This window comes from Myotis daubentonii, chromosome 6, assembly GCF_963259705.1.
Source record: "Myotis daubentonii chromosome 6, mMyoDau2.1, whole genome shotgun sequence".
Lineage (NCBI taxonomy): Eukaryota > Metazoa > Chordata > Mammalia > Chiroptera > Vespertilionidae > Myotis > Myotis daubentonii.
Window position 1 is genome coordinate 87,295,279 of NC_081845.1, and position 20,217 is coordinate 87,315,495.

General features: G+C 60.5%; 1 protein-coding gene across 3 annotated transcripts in view; it reads left to right on the plus strand.

The window, feature by feature from the left end:
* The window catches only part of TFEB (transcription factor EB), a 46,450-nt gene extending 26,859 nt beyond the window's left edge, over nt 1-19,591 (plus strand). For 2 of the 3 annotated variants that reach the window (XM_059701726.1, XM_059701727.1), the window contains exons 2-9: nt 13,221-13,446; nt 13,517-13,771; nt 14,362-14,439; nt 16,053-16,173; nt 16,266-16,322; nt 16,731-16,806; nt 17,389-17,536; nt 18,484-19,591. In XM_059701726.1, coding sequence (XP_059557709.1) covers nt 13,243-13,446; nt 13,517-13,771; nt 14,362-14,439; nt 16,053-16,173; nt 16,266-16,322; nt 16,731-16,806; nt 17,389-17,536; nt 18,484-18,972 — 1,428 coding nt within the window. In that variant the 5' untranslated portion in view covers nt 13,221-13,242 and the 3' untranslated portion in view covers nt 18,973-19,591. Of the gene's footprint in view, nt 1-6,683; nt 6,806-13,220; nt 13,447-13,516; nt 13,772-14,361; nt 14,440-16,052; nt 16,174-16,265; nt 16,323-16,730; nt 16,807-17,388; nt 17,537-18,483 lie in introns of those variants that run through there. The other variant, XM_059701728.1, reaches the window with a different exon arrangement.
* Nucleotides 19,592-20,217: the final 626 nt, after the last annotated feature.

A 20,217-nucleotide genomic window follows, 5' to 3' on the forward strand; every position in this document is an offset into this window, starting at 1 on the left:
CCTGTCGTGCCCCCACCGGGCGTGAGTCAGACCGAAAGCAGAAGCTGCCAGGCATTGCGCAGGGTGAAGCGAGGCAGAACCGACTGTGCTATTTTGGAACCTGGTTAATTCCCCCGCCTGTCCCCCCTCTTCTCTCAGGGCTCCCATCCCCTCCCGATGGCCAGCTCTTTGCCTTCCTCAGGGGCCAGTAAGGACAGGCCTTGATTTCCTCTGGAATGTGTGTGGGGGTGCTGAAGGCCCCTCTCCTTACTGGACCCCCCCTCCCCGGCCCAGAGAACTGGCTCCTGGGGAAGCAGCCTTCTGGGAGGAGGGAAGGGCCGTGCCCCCTCCCGCTGGGAGTGCGCAGGCAGGGCAGCCTGGTGAGGTGATGGTCACCAGCGTTGAGCACTGCCCGCCTGGCGCCCGCCCGCCCCACCCCGCCGTCTTTGGCCACTGCCACTCTGGGCCAGCTGTCGGCCGCCTCTCCCAGGGGTGTTAGCTGACAAGAGCTTCAGGTGGGAGCCTCTCCCGGCAGTGACTCTCAAAGGGTTGGGAGGGATTTCCGGACCCAGGGGGGAGATATTTTGGGGCCAAGGGCCTTTCCAGAACCCGTGACATCAATACCCTGCCGCGGCCCCAGCTGACCCCCTGGTCCATGGCTCCTTCTTGGGCACCCTCGGCCTGCTGATGTGCCGGCCCCACGTTTTAGGGTTTCTTTGGAACCTGCAGGAGCCTGGGGGCCCCTGGCAGTCCAGCCTGCGGTGGTGAACGAGGTCAGTGGGGTGTGTTTCTGAACTAAAGACGGGGTGTAGCTGTCACCCATCTGTGGGCGGGGGGGGGGGTCTCTGCCCCTGCTCTGTGAGTGTGGGGGCAGGATGGGCACCGCCTGCACTGTGCGTGCTGCCTGTCGGGGGACCCCGAGGCCAGAGCTCCGCCTGCTTTTTACCCCCAACAACCTGGGTGTCAGTTTCATGTGTGAGGGGTAGGTCAGCAGGCATGTTGCAGGTGACCCGTTAACCTGTGGGTCCTTGTCAACCTCAAGTGAGCAGGGCTTGCGTTTCTCATTGCTCAGATGGGTTTGGGCTTGGAGAGGTGAGAGGGAGGGATGAAGCGTGTGGAGGAAAGAACGGTCTCCTAGCCCTGGCTGGTGTGGCTCGGTCGGTTGAGTGTCATCGGCCTGTACACCCAAAGCTTGCTGGTTCGATTCCTGGTCAGGGCACATTCCGGGTTGCTGGCTCTGTCCCCAGTGGGAGGCATGTAGGAGGCAGCCGATCTATGTTCTGCTCTCACATAGATGTTTCTCTCTCCCTTCCTCTTCCTCTTTCTCTTAAAATCAATAAAAAAAATATTTTAAAAAAAGAGTGGTCTCCTAGGCCAGCTGCCGAGGGCACACACTGTGCTCAAGGCCGTCCGCTCTCTGCTGGGGCTGCTCTTGGGGCAGGAAGGTCCCAGGCGGTGTGTGGGGGATGGTACGTGTTCATGTGTGTGCTGGTGTGCATGTAGGAGATGCTGTGTGCGTGGTGTATCTCAGGTGGCCTGTCTGGGTTGCCTTTCCACTGAGAACCATGTCAGCTTCCAGGCTGCCTCCCCACAGACCTGCACTGCCCCTCCGTACCCAGTGAGTGCCCAGCAGGGAGCCGGCCCGGAGCCCTGTGTTCCCCCCACCTTGCTCCTGGGCCTGAGTCGGGCTGTGTGCCCAGGTTCACTGTGAGGCTCAGAAAGGCCCTGCTGACCCCTAAAGCATCTCACTCCACCTGGAGCCTGTACCTACCGCCGCCCCTTCCCACCTGTCACCGGCGCTCCTGCTGGGAACCAGGTGACCAAGCCTCCAGAGCTGCAAGTAAAGTGACGAACGGCCCACGCGTCTCCTAGGGAGCCGTGGTAAAGCGCGGATTCTGGGCCGGGCCGAGCCTGCCGTTCTAACCGGCCCCCAGAGGATGTGATGCCCGGGGATCACGCTTTGAGTGGTGAGGGCTTAAAAGGCCGCCCCCCTCCCCCCCATCTAAACTCCATCCCTGTGACGCGGCTCACACGAGGCTCACACGCGGCTCACACGGCCAGGGCACTGACTCTGGTGGACCACCTCCTAGGTGCCGGGCACACCACCCTCAGCTCCTTCGATCCCCTCGCCTACTGGAGGGAGGAGCATCTGTTTTACAGATGGGGAAACTGAGGCTCTGAGAGGTTAGGTACCTGTCCCTGGGCTGTCAGTGTCCAGAGCGCTTTCCGCTAAACCCGCTGTCTGCCTGAGGGCAGACAGGACCAGATGCAGCCGAGGGCGTGGTGAGGGGATGGACCGCAGCTGTCCAGGAACCGCAGGGGCAGCCCTGGGTGGTCCTGGGGTGGGGTGGGTGGTGCTGGAGGGGAAGGAGGGACTGAATGGAGAGTGTGCTGGAGGAGGCCAGGCCTGAGTGGGCCCACGTCTGCCCCGCCTTCCTCGCCCAGGGCCCTCCACTAATGGACGTCAGGCCTCCTCTCTGCCTCCTCAGGTCCTCTCCAGGCAGACTCCCACCTGGCGCCGGCACACGCTGTGCTCCCTGCGCTCAGGAGCCTGGGCAGGCAGGGCTGGGTGTTCAGACTCCCGACCAGGGCCAGTTCCACTGCCTACCAGCTGTGTGATCCTGGGCAAGCCTGGGCCTCTCTGTGCTCCAGGTGCTCCCTCTGCCTGGTGCACAGCGAACCTGTGGGTTTATACAGGGAGATAAGAGATGATAGGCCACCTCCTGTGAACTTCATGCCATTGTCCCTGCTCACAGGTGTTTACCGCCTTCCTTTCCCCTCCCCTCTTCTAGTGTCTTCTTTTATTTAGCAAAGCCTGGATTCTTCCGTTATAACCAGGTTGTTTTCAAAGCACTCAGAGGCAGATTACACTCTTAGAAAGGGAGCCCAAAAGGGAGTTCATTTGCAGTGTCCAAGCCGAGGGGAGACTGGGGAGGCTGTGGGAGGCGGGATGCAGGTGATGGAGGAGATGAGGAGCCCTAGTGAGCCAGGGGCAGGCCCTGAAGCTGTGTGGGCGGGGCCTGAGGCAGGGCGGGCTGGGTTTGCAGTGAGCCCTCATGTGGGAGCCAGAAGCCACTCCAGGTGTGGCTGCATGTCCTCTGTGCCCCTGGCACCTGCAGGAGTCAACCAGCCCTCCCTGCCAAGCAGCTGGCAGATGGAGAGGCAAGGGCTGGGTCTCTAAGGCTGCCGCAGTAATCCATGTCCCTGGGTCTTTCCGTGGGCCCTGGCCTCCTCACCTGTGCTGGCCACACACCTGAGAGAGACCTGGGCTTGCACCCCCACTTTGCTGTGCTCTTCCAGTGTGACCTTGGGAGGTCACTTTTTGAGTCGGTTTTCTCACCGGCTAGCGGTGCCATTTGTCCCGTGAGGGGTTTGTGGAGGACAAATGAGACCCGGCAGTAGGTCCTATGGAGTAGCCCAGTGCCTGGTAGGGACGGGGAGTTTGCTGCGGAGAGAATGGGTGATAACTGAGCAGGTGTTGGGTCATTGGACAAGCAGCCTCTGGGGGCCCTGAGCCTCATTCTGGGGAGTCTGAGGGGTGGGTTCAGGAGGAAGGAAGCTGGGTGCTCCGGAAGCCTCCTGTAGCTGGGAGACTGGTAGGTGGCCAGGAAACAACCAGGGAAGAGCAGCGTGGACGCAGGCAGGACGCTCAAATGCTCCGGGTGTCCAGGAGGGCGTGCGGGAGCGAGGGAAAGAGGCCTCTCAGTCCCCTTGCCCACTTCAACCCAGGAGAAGGGCAGCTGCCCACTGGGGCAGGGTGAGGGCCTAGTGTGTGTGTGTGTGTGTGTGTGTGTGTGTGTGTGTGTGAGAGAGAGAGAGAGAGAGAGAGAGAGAGAGAGAGAGAGAGAGAAGGAGAGAGGCGGCGTGGGCTATATCTATGCACATCCCAAGGGTGGACCCCCCAGACCTCTTCCTCTGCATGCTGCTCTCAGTACATCTCCTTGTCCCCACTGTCCTCCTGGGCTGGCCTCATGCCCAGGTCCAGCTAGACCCGATGGGACAGGACGGGCTCCTCTCGGGTCTGGGATTGCCTTTCAAGCAGCCCCCTTTGCTGCATAATTGCCCTGCCTTGCCCTGGGCCAACAGGCCCACCAGTTAGGAGACGCCAGCTCCTACCCTTTCCTGTGGGATTGAGCTGTGGGCACTGGGGGTCACTGAGCCGGCTGGGAGCTCCTATGGCGTCCCCACCTCCCCTCTCCTTCCCCTCTTCCCCACCTCCAGGCGCCTGCACGGTGGAGTGGAGTGCGTCCTGGGTTCGAGTCTTGCTCTGCCTCACCCTTTTGGAGCCCTAGTTTCCTCCTGTAATTCATTGTTTGCTCCCCAGTCTTACTCACCACAGACGGGGTGCTCGGCCTGCGCCAAGAGTGTTCCCACTTGGCGGGTGATTATGTGGCGGGAACCTCATCCTGCACCACAGCCTTTAGTGTGTCCAAGGTCAGGTGACAGCCGTGCGGTGGAGTCAGAGCGAGGGCCCTCTGGGAGAGGGTCCTGGAGGGAGCTTTCCAGAGGATGGAAACGTGCTCCCCCTTGGTCTGGGCGGCGACACGCGTGGGTGCACACCGGTGAGAAGCCTTAAAACCTGTGCATTTTGCTGGGGAAAATGACACCTCAATAAAAAGGAAAAAGGCCAGATGTTAAAGCAAAATGTTACAAGCATGCACCCCTGACCTCACTTCTGTTCCTGGTGCAAATACCTTCCAGTAAAAGCACACTTCCCGGGGCCACTGTGACTTCCCTTCGCTCCTTTCGGAGTTGGCGGGAGCCTTTCGTGACGTGTAGCGCAGCCCTGGCCAGGTAACATAGTAACAACCGCCCCGGTGAGCATGCCCGGTGGGTGGGCTCTGTGCTGAGCGCCCCTGTCTCTTCCGAGCCCAAAGGTGGGCATCGTTCAGCGTCCACTGCCTCTCCCGTGGCACTGCCGTGGACTATGTGACCCACAGCTGTGGGGGGGAACGAAAACAAAACGCCTTTTAAAACCCAGGCTTTTGGAGAGGAAGCGAAGAGGGTGCCCAGGAGCGGAAAAGCTGGTCCAGGCCATCTTGCCCTGTCCTCTCAGGACAGAGCTGGGCTTACTGCTGGGCTGCTCTGCCCCAGCCGGGGTCTTGATGGTGTGTGTGTGTGTGTGTGTGTGTGTGTGTGAGAGAGAGAGAGAGAGAGAGAGAGAGAGAGAGAGAGAGAGAGAGAGAATGGATGGATAGAACCTTTTACTCAAAAAACTCGAGAAACAGAGGAGACTCGCTCAGAGGTGCCCCGGTGGGCATGGGCAAAGCGACAGTGAACAGTGATGGAATAGTGATAGCTCCCCTCTGCCCATGTTCTCCCCTTGCAGAGGCATCCCAGCTTAGGGCACAACTGCTCTGTGGAAGGTGGCCCCGGTGGGGAAGCCCCACTTGCCTGATGGGAAGACTGAGGCCAGGCTCAGACACTGAGTCAGGTTCAAGGACTTGGCAAGTTCCCATGGCCTCCTGTGGGCAGGAATGCTGGCTCCTGGGAATCTTATGGCGCCTCCCCATCCCTAGCTCTCTTGGGGTCCAACCCAACGGATGCCCCCAGGCCCTGCGGGGACCGTGACCACCTTGGTAATTTGGAATGGCCTTGTCCTAAGGTGTGGGGATTATGTGGACATCTTGTTCCGTTTCCTGGTTCGTCGGGCTTTCCTTTGCAGCCTCCTCTGCCAGGGCGGGCGCAGAGAAAACAAGACAAACCCCAGTCCTGGAATCTTTCTCTCTCTTCCCTTCCCAGGGCTGACGGCTTCCCCAGGAGGTCACGGGGTCCCTTCCCCTGCCTCCGGGAGCCTGGCACCTGTGCGGAAGGCCTTCCTTTAGTGGTCGGTTTGATTTCCCTCCGCCACATGGCGCCGTTCCCGTGCAACTGGTAGTTTGGAGCAGACCGGGTCAGAAGACAGCTTCTGACCGGAGGCACAGAATGCAATAAATGGCTTAAACAGGCGCCCTGGCCTCTGGGCTCGCGCACTGTGTTGTTTCAGCCGCCAGACATGTGTTTTTCTGAGAATACAGGAAATTTTCTCTGCCCTTTGAGGGAGAGTAGAGTTTTTCTGCTGGTGTTTGGGGATTCCAGGCCGTTTCATCGTCCCAGGCACCCTCTGGCCCCTGCGCTGGATGAAAGAAAAGAGATCAGAGATCAGCCGAAACTCTTTGATTGTTGGGGGAGATTCTTCTGTGGGAACCCTAAATAAAATGTGGCATCCTCACCCCAAGTGCTGGACCAAGGCCAAACTCTAAGCCTGAGGGCTTAGGTGGTGGAGCCGGACGGCCAGGGTCCAGCCTTGACGCTCACTAGCTCTGTGACCTTTGGCAACTGCCAGCCGCTCTGAGCCTGTTTTCTCATCTGAAAGGGGGAGGGGGCAGCACTGCTACCCATGTCAGGAAATAATTGTGAGAGTTAAGGTGAGTTGAACAACACCTGCACATAGTAAGTACTCCATCAGCATTAGCTATTAGTATACAATGTTGTTCCCAATTAAAAAGATATACATGTTCATTATAGAAAAAGAATATTCCAAAAGTTAAAAAGGAAAAATAAACCCCACACAATTACATCTTCCAAAGAAGACAGTAATATTTTATATATTTCCCCCAAGAGGTTTTTCTGGACATATTTGTACATGGTGATGATCAGATTTTTTTTTAAATTTATTTTTTGTTAATCCTCACCCAAGGATATTTTTTTCCATTGCTTTTCAGAGAGAGTGGAAGGGAGAGCGGGAGGGGGAGAGAAAAAGAGAAGCATCGATTCGAGAGACACATTGATTGGCTGCCTCCCGCACACACCCTAATTGGGGCCAGGGATTGAACCTGCAAAACAGGTATGTGCCCTTGACTGGGAATCGAACCTGAGACCCTTCCATGCACGGGCTGATGCTCTAACCATTGCGCCACTGGCCAGGGCTGATGATCAGATTTTATTTACAATTTGCATCCTACATTTTGTCACTAGATGTATCCCCACGTTGCTTATCTATACTAATAAAAGGGTAATGTGCTAATTAGACCCAGTGACCGACCATCTTCCAAATGTCTGACTTCCTTCCGGACAAAGCCATGGTGGTAGGGGCTGAGGCAGAGGCGGTTAGAGGCAATCAGGCCAGCAGGGGAGTTCAGTGGGGGCGATCAGGCCAGCAGGGGAATTCAGTGGGGGCGATCAGGTCAGGAGAGGAGGGCAGTTGGGGGCCATCAGGCCGGCAGGGGAACGGTTAGGTGGCGATCAGGCCCACAGAGGTGATTAGGGGAGATCAGGCAGGCAGGCAGGCAGGCAGGCGAGTGGTTAGGAGCCAGTGGTCCTGGATTGTGAGAGGGATGTCCGACTGCGGTTTAGGCCCGAAACCAGCAGTCTGACAACCCCCAAGAGGTCCCAGATTGGAGAGGGTGCAGGCCGGGCTGAGGGACACCACTCCCCGTGCATGAATTTCATGCACCGGGCCTCTAGTTGTAAACATAATATTCCATCAGGAGGGAAGCACTGTACTCTAGCTAATCGACCTGTTGCTGCACACTGACATCGTTTTTATTTTTCTGTGTATACTGTGGTGGGCATCTTTATGCAGAAAGCCTTTCCTGCACTTAGGATTACTTCCTTAAGGCTTTGGTAAACATTGCCAAATTGCTTTCCCAAAGAGGGTGTACCAGCTGCACTTGGGCAGTTGTGTTGAGCTGCCTGGCACCCAAGGAATTTTAAAGTCGTAGCCACACTTGGGTGGGAGGGCAATTTGTGCAACTCTCCTTTTAAATTATTCTAGATCTGCCCTCGTTCTTATGTCATTTTTAAAAATAAAAGTATAACACACAGAAGGTAAACAAATTGTGAGCAGCGGGATCATTTTCATAAACTTGACACTCTCGTGTCCCCAACGCCCACATCAGGTTACAGAGCATTCCTTGCCCCGCCTGCCCAAGCCGTCCAGAGCCACGTCCCCGTCTCTCCCCACCCTGGAAACCAGGACCCTGACTTCTAACACAGAAGCTCATGTTGCCGTTTTTGAGCTTCATAAGCGTTGGGCACGCTGTATGCCTTTCTGTGTCTGGCTCCTCTCGATCAACATCATGTCTGCGAGTCACTGGCTGTGCGCAGCGGCAGTGGGCTCACGCTGCTTGTGAGCAGCACCCAGTGTTTGGACGGACCACACTTCCTGCCCATTTTCCTGTCGATGGGCACCTGGGTGTTTTCCAGGGTGGGCTGCTCTCCACGGCGCGGCTGTGACTGCCCAGGGCACGTCCTCGGCAGGGCTCATGGATGCTTTTCTGTCGGCCGTCGCTTAGGCGCAGAGCTGCTGGCAAGGGGCGCAGGTGCATCTTCTGCTTCCTGCTCCAATTTCTACAGGACCACCCGGAAGGCAGAAAGGCCCCCAGGGCAGTTCCGGTCCGGCCATGGAAGGGTCTGCCGCAGCGAGAGCAGTGCTAGGGGCTTGCAGACGGTGCTGTCTCTGAAGGCTCTTGTCTGGGGCCGGAGTGGGAACTGCGATGGGCCCTGGGTCCTGGCCCTAGAACTCCAACTGGCATGGCCTTCTGACCTTGACCTGGGCCTCTGGTGGCCAGTCAGTGTCCTCACCCAGGGCCCTTGGCTGGCCTAACAACCATGGCACTGAGCAGGGCGGGGGCTTGGGTCAGACTCCAGGTAGACGTGGGGGACCCCATCTTCGGACATGATTGGGCCCCTCACAAACGTCCTTTTCCCTTGTTTTAAAAGAATCACACAAGTAGCACATATCACAGTAAGTGATTCAAAAGTGGAATAAGAAACGATAAAAACCCCTCTTTACTGCTCCCCACCCCCCACTCCCCTTCCCAGCGGGGACCACTCTGAACAGTTGGGGTGTTGGGGGAGCTCAGAACAGCAGATAGAGTGGGGGCTGTGAACCAGGCTGCCTGCATCCAGTTTCTATTCTGCTGCTTGTCAGCTGTGAAACCTTGGGCAAGTTACTTTCCCTCTCTGTGCCTCAGTGTCTCCCTGAACAGTGGGGGCCGGGGGAGCCACCTCACAGAGCTGCTGTGAAGAAGAGACGAGTGAATGTTTGAAAAGCACATGGCCAGCCCTGGTCCAGGGCGAGCATTCAAGAAGCATTCCGATCCCTCTAAGCTATTCTGCACACTCACCCGTTTCCTGCCCGCATGCCCAGGCTGTGCGTTTCATCCTGCAGTTGCTTTTCCCTCAGTGCTGGGTCTTTTTTCTATGCTGAGACTTTTCCGTTCTGAGGTCCTCTTTCTCCTTGTCTGTCCCATGGGGGGGGCGGGGGGGGGTGATTTCTCCCTCTTTCCTTGTCCTCTGCCCACACCTTCCCTCACGAAAGGGCCGCTCAGCCGCTCAGATAGAGGTTAGGCGGCTGCCGAGGGAGGCCCGCACCCACTAGTACGCTGGAACTAAGCCTGCCCTGGGAACTGGGTGCCCGAAGGCCTGTCCCGGAGAACCCTGGCCCCTCCGCAGCCCCAGGGAACGCGCAGCAGGGCCCGAAGTCTCGGCTGACAGTTCTGCACCCTCACTGTCTCCTTGAATCCTCCCCAAAATCCGTGGGGAGCTGGGCTCCATCTCACCAAGGAGGTAGCCAAGGCCCAGAGCGGCTAAGTGGCTTTCCCAGCGTCACCTAGCCAGTCTGGGCAGCGGGCTCCGGCCGATCCTGTTGGTCTGCAGCTCGTGCTGGTCATCACTAAGCCAGAGCCCAGAGTCAGCTCAGGGCAGAGGGAGGGTCGGTGGGAGATTCTGGGTAAACCTGGCGGGAAGTGGCCTGTGGGTTCCGAGGGCGCGGATGGGGGTGCTCTCATTCTCTCGGCTGAAACTTTAGTCCCTGCTGCGTTTTCCATGCAACTGGGCAGGAGCAGGAACTCCCTGGGGCGTCAGACCCCTGCTCCCCTCAGGAGGAGAGTTACGTGGGGGTGGGGCAGGAAGCGGTGGGCACTCCAGGCTCCTGGTTGCTGGGCACATGCGCGGCGGACCCTTCCCAGGCCTGGGGGGTCTGGAGGCCCGATGCTGGGAGGGGTCCGGGAGCATTTTGCTTTGTATTTACTGTATTGGGGTGACGTTGGTTAGTAACGTTATGTAGGTTTCAGGGGTAAGTTCTGTAATACATCATGTGTATATTGTATCGTGTGCTCACCACGCCTGGGACATTTTGGCTCCCCTGTGTCCCTCCTCTCAGTTCTTCCTGCCAAGACCAGGCACTGGGGAGGCTGTGAATGGCCCCTCAGATTTGAGAGTGAGCAGGTGTCCTCGGGGGGTCAGGTTTGCAGGCCCAGGGTCTCCCCTGGACCACCTCATCCACCCTCGGGTCCCCTCAAGCCCCTCCCTCAACCCCACACCCAGCCCAGGGGCCCGGGAGGAGACTGGGACTTTGTGGGAAGAGCAGCTCTGTGAGGGGTGACAGCTTGGACAGTGGGCCGCTGAGCCACCCGGTCGAGGACGGGGCACAGGCTGGGCCTCCCACAGCCTTCGGTGCTCAGGCCCGCATGGTTCACAATCTCTCAGATCTTGTCCCTGAGGGTGGTGGCGCCGGGAGTCCTGCGTCCACCTGACGCACAAGCAAACCGAGGCTGGGCAGCCAGCGCGGCTGCAGGGCCGGCCGGGTCTCCTCGGGCAGAGCCAGCTCCAGCCCAGCCCTTTGTCAGAGAAACAAGGGGCTCCTTCTCCCCCAGGCCCCCGTCTCCCCGCACCGGCTGGCACTGCCAGGCCCCGTCCCCTCCCCGGAGGCCAACTGAAGTGAGATTGTCCCTGAGGCAGAGGAGCTCCCAGCGCTGCTGTGAGTGTGGGGCAGCTGCAGGGAGGGGCGGGGAGGCCGGGCTGGGCTGGGGTCAGAGCCGCGGGACTGCTGTGTGAGGTGGCCAGTGGGTCAAAGACAGGCCCCCCTCCGTAAGGGCACAGGAAAGGGGTGGAGGCTGCGGCTGTGTCCCTGCTACAGGACAGAGAAGGGGCAGAAGGGGCGTGTCTGCCCCTCTCTCCTTGGGACTGTCCGGTTGAGAGCTGGGCAGAGGCCCCTGCGGCTGAGGCGGCCCCTTGACTACTTCCTGGCCTAGGAGGGCGGTGGAGGGAGGGCGGTGGTGAGGGAGGGCCGCGGAGTGCTCAGACCTCGAGGCGATGGTGCTCTCCACTTGGTGGGGAAGTAGCTGCGGTAATGGACGGGGACTGGGTGGGGGTCAGCTGGCTTGGACTCCATTCCTGGCCCTGCACCAACCAGACGTGCAACCTGGGACAAGCTCCTCCCCACGGCCTGGGATTGGATCCCAGCCACTGTCCTCACTGCAAGACCCTTGACCTCCCCGTGCCTCAGTTTCCTTGTCTGTAACAGGAGAAGGAAACCAAAAACTCCCGTGTGGGGCAGTTGGAGGCAGAGTGCTCCGCACAGCACCAGCCCACAGTGCACGCTCGGGCAGATGTGATTGCTGTCACACAGGCCCGGTGACTTTCATGGAATCTTGGCCAGTACCTCCCGTTCATGCTTGTGTCTGGCACCTGGCATTTGACGGAACCTGTCAGCCGTGCGCTTTCCTTTGCCGCCCGCAGAGGCCTCACGGTGCAGCTCTGGCCTCCGGTCTGCACGGCAGCTGACCCTGCCAGCTGCCCATCCATTACCCACTCAGCCTCCAAGTGCCATGCACTGCTCAAGCGCATTATTGTGATTTAACACTCTCACCAACCTTCCAAAGTAGAAACTGTCTACAGATGAGGAAACTGAGGCTCAGAGAAGTTAAGTGACTTGCCTAAGGTCACACAGCCAAGAAGCGGCCGAGCTGGGTGCTCAACCACGAAGTCGTGCCGCCTCTTGCACTATCCTGGGATGGGACCTGCCAGCCCCTGCCGGGACCTGGGTTAAGTCTGGGCACCTGCAGGGGCCCTGCACCTTTCATGGAGTCTCAGCCCATCCCAGCTTGGGAGGACCTTAGCCATCACCCAGGCCAACCCGCTCTAATATTTAAGATGGCGATGTTGTGCACAGGGTGGTGGAGGTTCAGAGAGGACAGGGATGTAACCGGGGCCACTTAGTGGGCCAGGGACAGAGTGGGCCCTGCTGCAGGACTCATTCTGTCCTGCCTCCCTCCTCCCGGACTAGCCTGGAGGCCTTAGCCCCCTGTCCTACTGAGCCCATCAGAGCTCAGGCCGCCGTGCGGGGCCGGGCGGTGAGCAGCCCACTGGGAACCCAGCAGGACTGGTGCCTCGAGCAGCCCTCCCTGCCCAAGGCTGTCATGGCCTCCGGACTGGCCTTTCTCCTGCTGGGCTGTGGCCTCCAGGAGCTCAGGGGCTGCTGTCGGCTCGCTGCTGCGTGGCCAGTGCCGGTTTATAAATAGCCAGTGCTCCCCGCACGCAGCGATAGAGCGATAGTGTCCCCCGTCAGAGGCCCTGGGCTCCAGGCCAAAGGACCAACAGGGAACAAGACAGACAAAATGCCTGCCCTCGGGGCAGCTTGCATTCCTGGTAAGAGATAGACAGGTAATGGAAGAACTAAGCAAAAATGCATGATATTTAAGATGGCCATAGGTGATATGGAAAAACATAGAAGAGGTGGGGATTTTGCAATTTTAGAGGAGGAGGTCATGGAAAGTCTCTGTAAGGTGATATTTATCTCCTGAAGATGAAGGGACTGAGGATGGCGGCAGAGCCACCCGGCATCTGGTGGAAGGGCGTCCAGGCAGAGGGAAGAGCCAGTGCAAAGGCCCTGAGGTGGGAGGCACCTGGTGGTGTCTGTGAGGGTCAGGGGTGGCTAGAGCCGGTGGAGAGGGGAGAGCAGGAGGCACGGGCTCAGAGGGTCCTCTGGTGAGGACTTGGGCTTTTACTGAGTGAAGTGGGAGCCATGGCGAGTTCTGAGCAGAGGGAGGGGCAGGATCTGACAGGTTTGAACGGGATCCCTCTGATTACTGCGTTCTGAGTAGAATCTAGTGAGGCAAGAAAAGGAAGAGGCTCCCCAGGCAGCCAGATAACGTGGCAGCGAGGGGGAGGGCAAACGAGGACGCACCTGAGGTCAGATCTGACGGGACCCACGTGTGAGCGAGCGGAGGTTGACGCCAGCGCTGGGGGCTGACACCTGCAGCGCGCGCAGCGGGAGGAATCCGCTCCTGCCCCAGGACCAGGACACTCGCATTCCAGGCTCCGCGGTGACCCTGGGCAGATCCCTTCCCTGCTCTGGGCCTCGGTGTCTCCTGCACAACGGGTGCAATCCCTCTTGTCCGGGCCCCTCCCCGAAGCCCCAGTGCTCGGAAGCGGACACGCGCCTCACCGACCTGTCCCCTGTCCCCTGTCCGCAGGAAGCCAGCGCCAGCGGCCGCCATGGCGTCGCGCATCGGGCTGCGCATGCAGCTCATGCGGGAGCAGGCGCAGCAGGAGGAGCAGCGGGAGCGCATGCAGCAGCAGGCCGTCATGCACTACATGCAGCAGCAGCAGCAGCAGCAGCTGGGGGGGCCGCCCACCCCGGCCATCAGCACCCCCGTCCACTTCCAGTCTCCACCCCCTGTGCCCGGGGAGGTGCTGAAGGTAGGGCTCGCTCCGGCCTGTCCCCTCCGGCCCGTCCCAGGACACACTCGAGCCGCCTTCTCCCCGCCAGGTGCAGTCCTACCTGGAGAACCCCACCTCCTACCACCTGCAGCAGTCCCGGGACCAGAAGGTGCGGGAGTACCTGTCCGAGACCTACGGGAACAAGTTCAATGCCCACATGAGCCCCGCCCAGGGCTCCCCGAAGCCCCTGCCAGCCGCCTCCCCGGGGGTGCGGGCTGGCCACGTGGTGTCCTCCTCAGCGGGCAACAGTGCGCCCAACAGCCCCATGGCCATGCTGCACATCGGCTCCAACCCTGAGAGGGAGGTGAGTGAGGAGCTGGCCCGTGGCTGCCACCAAGGTACTGCCCTCAGGGAGCCCCAGTCTGAGGGGACACGGCCCTGTCCTCAGGGAGCCCCAGTCTGAGGGGGACACGGCCCTGTCCTCAGGGAGCCCCAGTCTGAGGGGGACACGGCCTGTCCTCAGGGAGCCCCAGTCTGAGGGGGACACGGCCTGTCCTCAGGGAGCCCCAGTCTGAGGGGGACACGGCCTGTCCTCAGGGAGCCCCAGTCTGAGGGGGACACGGCCTGTCCTCAGGGAGCCCCAGTCTGAGGGGGACACAGCCCTGTCCTCAGGGAGCCCCAGTCTGAGGGGGACACGGCCTGTCCTCAGGGAGCCCCAGTCTGAGGGGGACACGGCCTGTCCTCAGGGCGCCCAGCCTGCTGGGAGACTCACAGGAAACCGGCACAGCCAATCTCCCTGAGCAGTTTGGCTCCTTGGGAGGAGGCGTGGCTGGGCCCTGGGGCTGTGGGACCTGGAAGCTCATGGGCTCCCGCCCCCCCATCAGGAAGTGGAGCAGGGTGGCCCCCTGCCCTGGCCTCCTGGTGGGCCCGCCCCAGCAGTCTTTTCTCTTTCAGTTTGACGTCATTGACAACATTATGTGTCTGGACGACGTCCTGGGCTTCATCAATCCTGAGTCTCAGATGCCCAACACGGTACTGCTGGCCAGCGAGGGTGGCGGTGCCAGAGGGAGAGGCGGTGTCCGAGGGAGGGGCTGCGTTCCTACCTGGCTCTGAGTCTGGAGAGAACCAGAGCCGGGGTCGCCTCCATCACATCACGGAACGAGGGCCGGCCCGGGAGCACTCGCGTCCCAGGGCGTGCGTCCACCTGCGCACACATGGGGCTTCGCGGGGACCAGCGCCTGGGCCGTCGGGGAGGCCCCTGGTGGGTGGGGCAGGAGGCACGGTGCTGGCCCTCCGCAGAGGGGGGGGGGCAGGGAGCCTCCTGGGGGCAGCAGTGGCCACAAGGAGGCCCAGAGCTGGTGAGCTCCTTTGGGTCCCGGGGCTCCCCTCCTCTCCAAGCCTAGGACCCAGCGGGCACAGGCCCGGGCCTCACTCCATGGGGCGAGTGACATGGGCGGCTCTGTCCGCTTCCTCCAGAGCCAGCACGCTCCCCGGGCCTCCTGGGCAGAGGGAGGCGGCAGGTGGGACGGAGCCAGGCTTGGAGTCAAGAGGCCTGGCTTCTGGCTTTGGCTGTGACCGTGGGAAGTCTCTTCACTCTTTGAGTCCTTGCTTTCAGCTGCAAAATAGGGAAGATGCCTTCTCCTCACAGGATGGTGGGAAGATCAGACATAGCAAGAAGCGGGGGGCTAGCTGCGCGCAAAGGTGACGCGTGTTTGCTCCGAGCGGGTGAAGGTGCAGGCGTCCCCGCCCCTTCCTGGGGGTTCTGAACCTCTGCTGTTCGCTGCTGCCCCTCGGGCCTGAGCCTGCCGCCTGGAACTCCGCCCCCCCCCCCCCCCCCATCTCACAGTGGGGATGCAAGGAGTCCCTCCTCAATCCCCAGCCAACAAGACGTTGCCCAGTAGCTCAGCAGGAGCTGCCCAGGGCCAGCTGGGCCGGAAACCGACTGCCAGCAGGGGCACGAGGTCTAGGGAGGGAGAGAGGGCCCGTGCCCGTCCGTGTAGTGGTCTCTGTGCCCTGTGGGTGCCTGTGCCCGTGAGGGCTCTGGGCCTGTGGTGTGCTCTGTATGTTTCTGTGGCAGGAGCTGGGGGTCTTTCCAGAGCCCAGGTCTGCTCCTGCCAGGCACTTGCTTACACCCCCACTGGCTGCCCATCCCCAGATCCCAGGTCTTTGCAAGTTGAGCCCCGCACGCCGGGATCCAGCTTCACCCCCTGCCCGGCCCTGGGCCACTGCACTCCTGCAGGCAGCCCCCACCCGCCCCTGTAGGACCCTCCTCTCAGTTCTGCTCAGGACTCCAGTTCCACGCCCTCTGGACGCCTTCCAGAAACTTCAGAGTAGATTAGGTGCCCCGCCCAGGACCTCCTAAAGCCTGGGGGGCAGAGCCTCTCCCAGACTTGTACCTGGCTGTTCACTGCCTCCTCGGGGTTCCGCGTGGAGGCTGAACTCTTGGGGCCTGTGGCTTGTTCAGCCCCGGACTCTGCAGACTCTCAGTGGAATTGCCGGCTGGAGGCCCCGAGTGAATTCCGACCCTGCTGGTGCCGGCAGCAGGCCCCTTAGAGCTGAAACTGGCCTGGAGTGATGGGCCCCAGTGAGGACCCCTCATGGAGAGGGGGCTGCTCACTGGACCCCCTCTCCACCTCACCCCACAGCTGCCGCTGTCCAGCAGCCACCTGAATGTGTACAGTGGTGACCCTCAGGTCACAGCCTCCCTGGTGGGTGTCACCAGCAGCTCCTGCCCAGCTGACCTGACCCAGAAGCGTGAGCTTACAGGTACCTCCTCCCTGCCTCCCTGTGTCCTGGCTCCCACCTCTCCCTTCTCTCCCTCCCTCCCAGCTCCTCCCTGCTTCTCTCCTGGCCTCCAGATGCTGAGAGTCGGGCCCTGGCCAAGGAGCGGCAGAAGAAGGACAATCACAACCTAAGTGAGTCCTCCCCACCAGCCCCCTCCCCGGCCGCCCTCTCCGCCCCAAGGCCTTTGGTGGGACTGGGCCAACTGAAACTGCCTGGCTCTGGAAGGGGCGGGAGAGGGGCTCCAGGGGAGAGATATTCCTGAAATCCCAGCACCTCCGAGTGAATAAGTTTATCAGGTTGTTTTTTTTTTGGGCATGGAACCTGGGGGCTCCTGGGCAGTGGGGGGTCCTGCTGGCAGCCCCCCTCGCAGAGCCCCTTGATGGTGCCTGGCTGCGCCCATCCGCCCATCCAGTAGAGATCCCTCTCATTGGGACGCCCATTACTTCCCAGAAGCTAAGGCACCCTCCCTCGGGCTGGGCCCTTCTCCCCAGGTGGGGTTCATGCCTCTAATGGCTCCCTCCTGCATGTGTTACCTTTAGTTGAAAGGAGACGGAGGTTCAACATTAACGACCGCATCAAGGAGTTGGGAATGCTGATCCCCAAGGCCAACGACCTGTGAGCGGGTTTCTGGGGGAAGGGCAGGGGCTGGGACAAACAGCCCCATGCTGGTTGCCAGGGGGAAGGGTGGGAAGAGAATCCCTTGATTGCTGCCTTCTAAGAGCTTATCAGCTATTTGGGAAAAGGTCCCTCCTTCCCGGGGAAACTCCAGGCAGATGAGCAGATGTTCTGGAGTGAGGCTGGGCCAGGAGGGCTTCCTGGAGGAGGAACCATAGGGGAAAGTTTGTTGCGGACATTGGATTGGTGTGGAGGGGGCTTGGGGTAGGAGCACGAGGGTCAAGGATGGGTATGGGTTTGGGTGGCAGAAATGGAAGGCCTGGGGAAGGAGGCTGTTCTGAATCGCTGGGTTCTATGGGATTAGGGAGGTGGGTGTGGTAATGAAGTCCCTGGGAGCCCGCTCCTGTGTAGGGAGATCAGCCTCAGCCACAGGTAGGGGTGGGCTGGGTCTGGGGTTCCTGGGCAAAGCTGGGACAGGTGGCATCGGCTTCTGAAACCAAAGCAGGGTTTCCGTTCCACCCGCGGAGTGCATGGCAAATCCTTGGCCGCCCTGAGCACACGCCTCTGTTCTGCTGCCTGCAGGGACGTGCGCTGGAACAAGGGCACCATCCTCAAGGCCTCTGTTGATTACATCCGGAGGATGCAGAAGGACCTGCAGAAGTCCCGGGAGCTTGAGAACCACTCTCGGCGCCTGGAGATGACCAACAAGCAGCTCTGGCTGCGAATCCAGGTCTGGCCCCTGCACTTGGACCTCTTGGGAAGCTCTGACTCCTGACCCCTGGCCTGGCTCGTGACCCCAGGGGCAGAGTTTACTGAAGATGTATTAGTCAGGATGTTATGGTTTGGTAACAAACATTCCCAGCAACTTTAAGCAGCACATATCAGCTGGAGGTCCTGTTCTGTGAGACCTTCATTCTGGGACCCAGGTCCATGGACAGGTACATCTAGAGCTGGCGCGTTAAGCCATAGTTACTCTTCAGGTGGCACTTGTCACACTTCTGCTTACAGTTAATTGATGAATACAAGAGCATGTCCACACCTAACCTCAAGGGGGCAGGAAAGAGCAAACCTGCCCCGTGTGGCAGGCAGAGAGTTGAAACCATTTGGTGTTAGTGCTAAGGGTCGCCATAGAGACCAAGGAAGGAAGCTAGGCTTGGGGGTCACCGGAGCCAGGGGCCTGGCCTAGGCCTGGCTAGAGGGCCTCTGCCCCTCGGGCCTGAGGCTGGTCATCCATACAGCGGGCGACCGGGCTGAAGCTTCTAAACTTTACTGTTTCTATGTTTTTTTCTATTTCTCTCAGAAGATAACTAATTTGCATGACAATACAGCGCACATAGCCACACTCAAAGTGAAAGATCAAAGTGTCATCAAAGAGCCCTCTCCTTAATAGATGCAATGCATTCTGGTAATTTCTAGTCTAGCCTAGGCAAGTCTATTTCAATTAAGGGAAATAGAGGGAGAGCTGGTCAAGACTCACTAAGTGGTTTCAGAACCCACTCATGAGTAGTGACTTAGAGTTTGAAAAAGCCCAGGTCTAGACTCTAGACTAGAGCTAGCCTGTGCTGAGACACCATGTGGTCTTGGAGGCCACGGGAGAAGGGCAAGGGCTGGGCAGGGGTTGGGGCAGCTGGTGTCCATGGGTGTGTGCCCTTAGCCCCCTGTCTGCCCACAACACAGGAGCTGGAGATGCAGGCTCGAGTGCACGGCCTCCCCACCACCTCCCCGTCCGGCATGAACATGGCCGAGCTGGCCCAGCAGGTGGTAAAGCAGGAGCTGCCTAGCGAGGAGGGCCCGGGGGAGGCCCTGCTGTTGGGGGCCGAGCTCCCCGACCCGGAGTCACTGCCGGCTCTGCCACCCCAGGCCCCGCTGCCCCCGCAGGCCCAGCCACCCCAGCCACCGTCCCCATTCCACCATCTGGACTTAAGCCACAGCCTGAGCTTCGGGGGTGGGGGCGACGAAGGGCCCCCCGGCTACCCTGAACCGATGGGGCAAGAGCCCGGCTCCCTGTTCCCCAACCTGTCCAAGAAGGACCTGGACCTCATGCTCCTGGACAACTCCCTGCTGCCGCTGGCCTCCGACCCCCTCTTCTCCACCATGTCCCCCGAGGCCTCCAAGGCCAGCAGCCGCAGGAGCAGCTTCAGCATGGAAGAGGGCGATGTGCTGTGACCCTGGGGCGGGCAGGCCTGGGGGCTGCGAGGGCAGGGCCGCCTCCCTCCCCCCTTCAGGCTGCACTTGTGTGTGAAGTAGCCACCTGCCCTGCCTCACTCCTCCCTTCGGCCCCTTGTTTGGACTTAGTGCCCGCTTGGCAGCCTGTGGGGTCGGGAGAAGCCCCCACCTGGCTCAGTACTCCCGGGGGCAGCCCTCTGATGGGCTGGGCAGGAGGAGGTCATGAACCTGGCCCCAGGGGGTGTGCTGGAGGTGAGAGGAGGCCCTGGAGGGTCCTGTCTTCTGAGCCCGAGCTCCCACCCCACCAGTGAAGGACTCATTGGAGCAGGGGGTTCAGCAAGTTCCTTCTCTGAAGCAGTGACTGGTCCAGGGGGAGCCCCAGCCTGCTTTTCTGGGACTCAGATGGCAACAAGCCCATCCTCCAGCCTGGCCGCCCCCCTCACACAGGTGGGGCGCCCCCAGCCCCCCTTTGGTGCTAACAGCTCTCCGCCAGGCGGTGTGAGGGCGGGGGTGGCCGGCAGAGGGTGCCGGGTTCAGGCTAGTGTGGGGTCTCTGCTGGAAGAGCAGCTCCCCTCCAGTCTCCCCACTTTGTGCCTTTAGTAAACACTGTGCTTTGTAACCGCTTGTCCTGTCTCATTGGAGTGGGTCTGGGCCTGAGGAGAACGGGAGGATTCAACCCAGGGGGCTCCTTTCTGGGCACCCAGGGGGGGTGAGGGCAGGGGGATACAGAGAGGAGGGAACAAGCCTGCCCCCTGGTCGCCCAGCTCCCCAGCCCTGCCCAGGGAAAGCTAGCCTTCCTCCGGCCTGGTGCTGACGGGAGTCCCTCCTCGCGGCCACGAGATGGCGCTGCAGCCACGCCAGCCTCACCAGAGCCGCTTGGCAGGGGGACGCGGCGGACTAGGTTGAGTCCACTGTTCTTAGCAGCTGTTTGGATACCCTGGCCCAGGCTCCCCCTGACCGGGGTAGGGGGCGCGTGTCTCCTGTTCCCCACGCCCACTCGTGGTGGCGGCCTCTCGGATTCTTCCCCTCCCTGACGGGCTCGGCCTGGCTCGAGAAGCAGGCGGGCCAGCCCCTCTGCTCGCTGACCTAGTGTCTCTAGCAGCACCGGCTCCCTAGTGAGGAGGGCGGTGTCCTCTGGGTTTGGGGAACGAGGACCTACGTGAACTGGTTTGGAAGGAGCCAGGCACTCAGGACACTGGGTGGAGCCAAGGACAGGCTTCTACTGGCTCTGGCCAGATAGTTCTT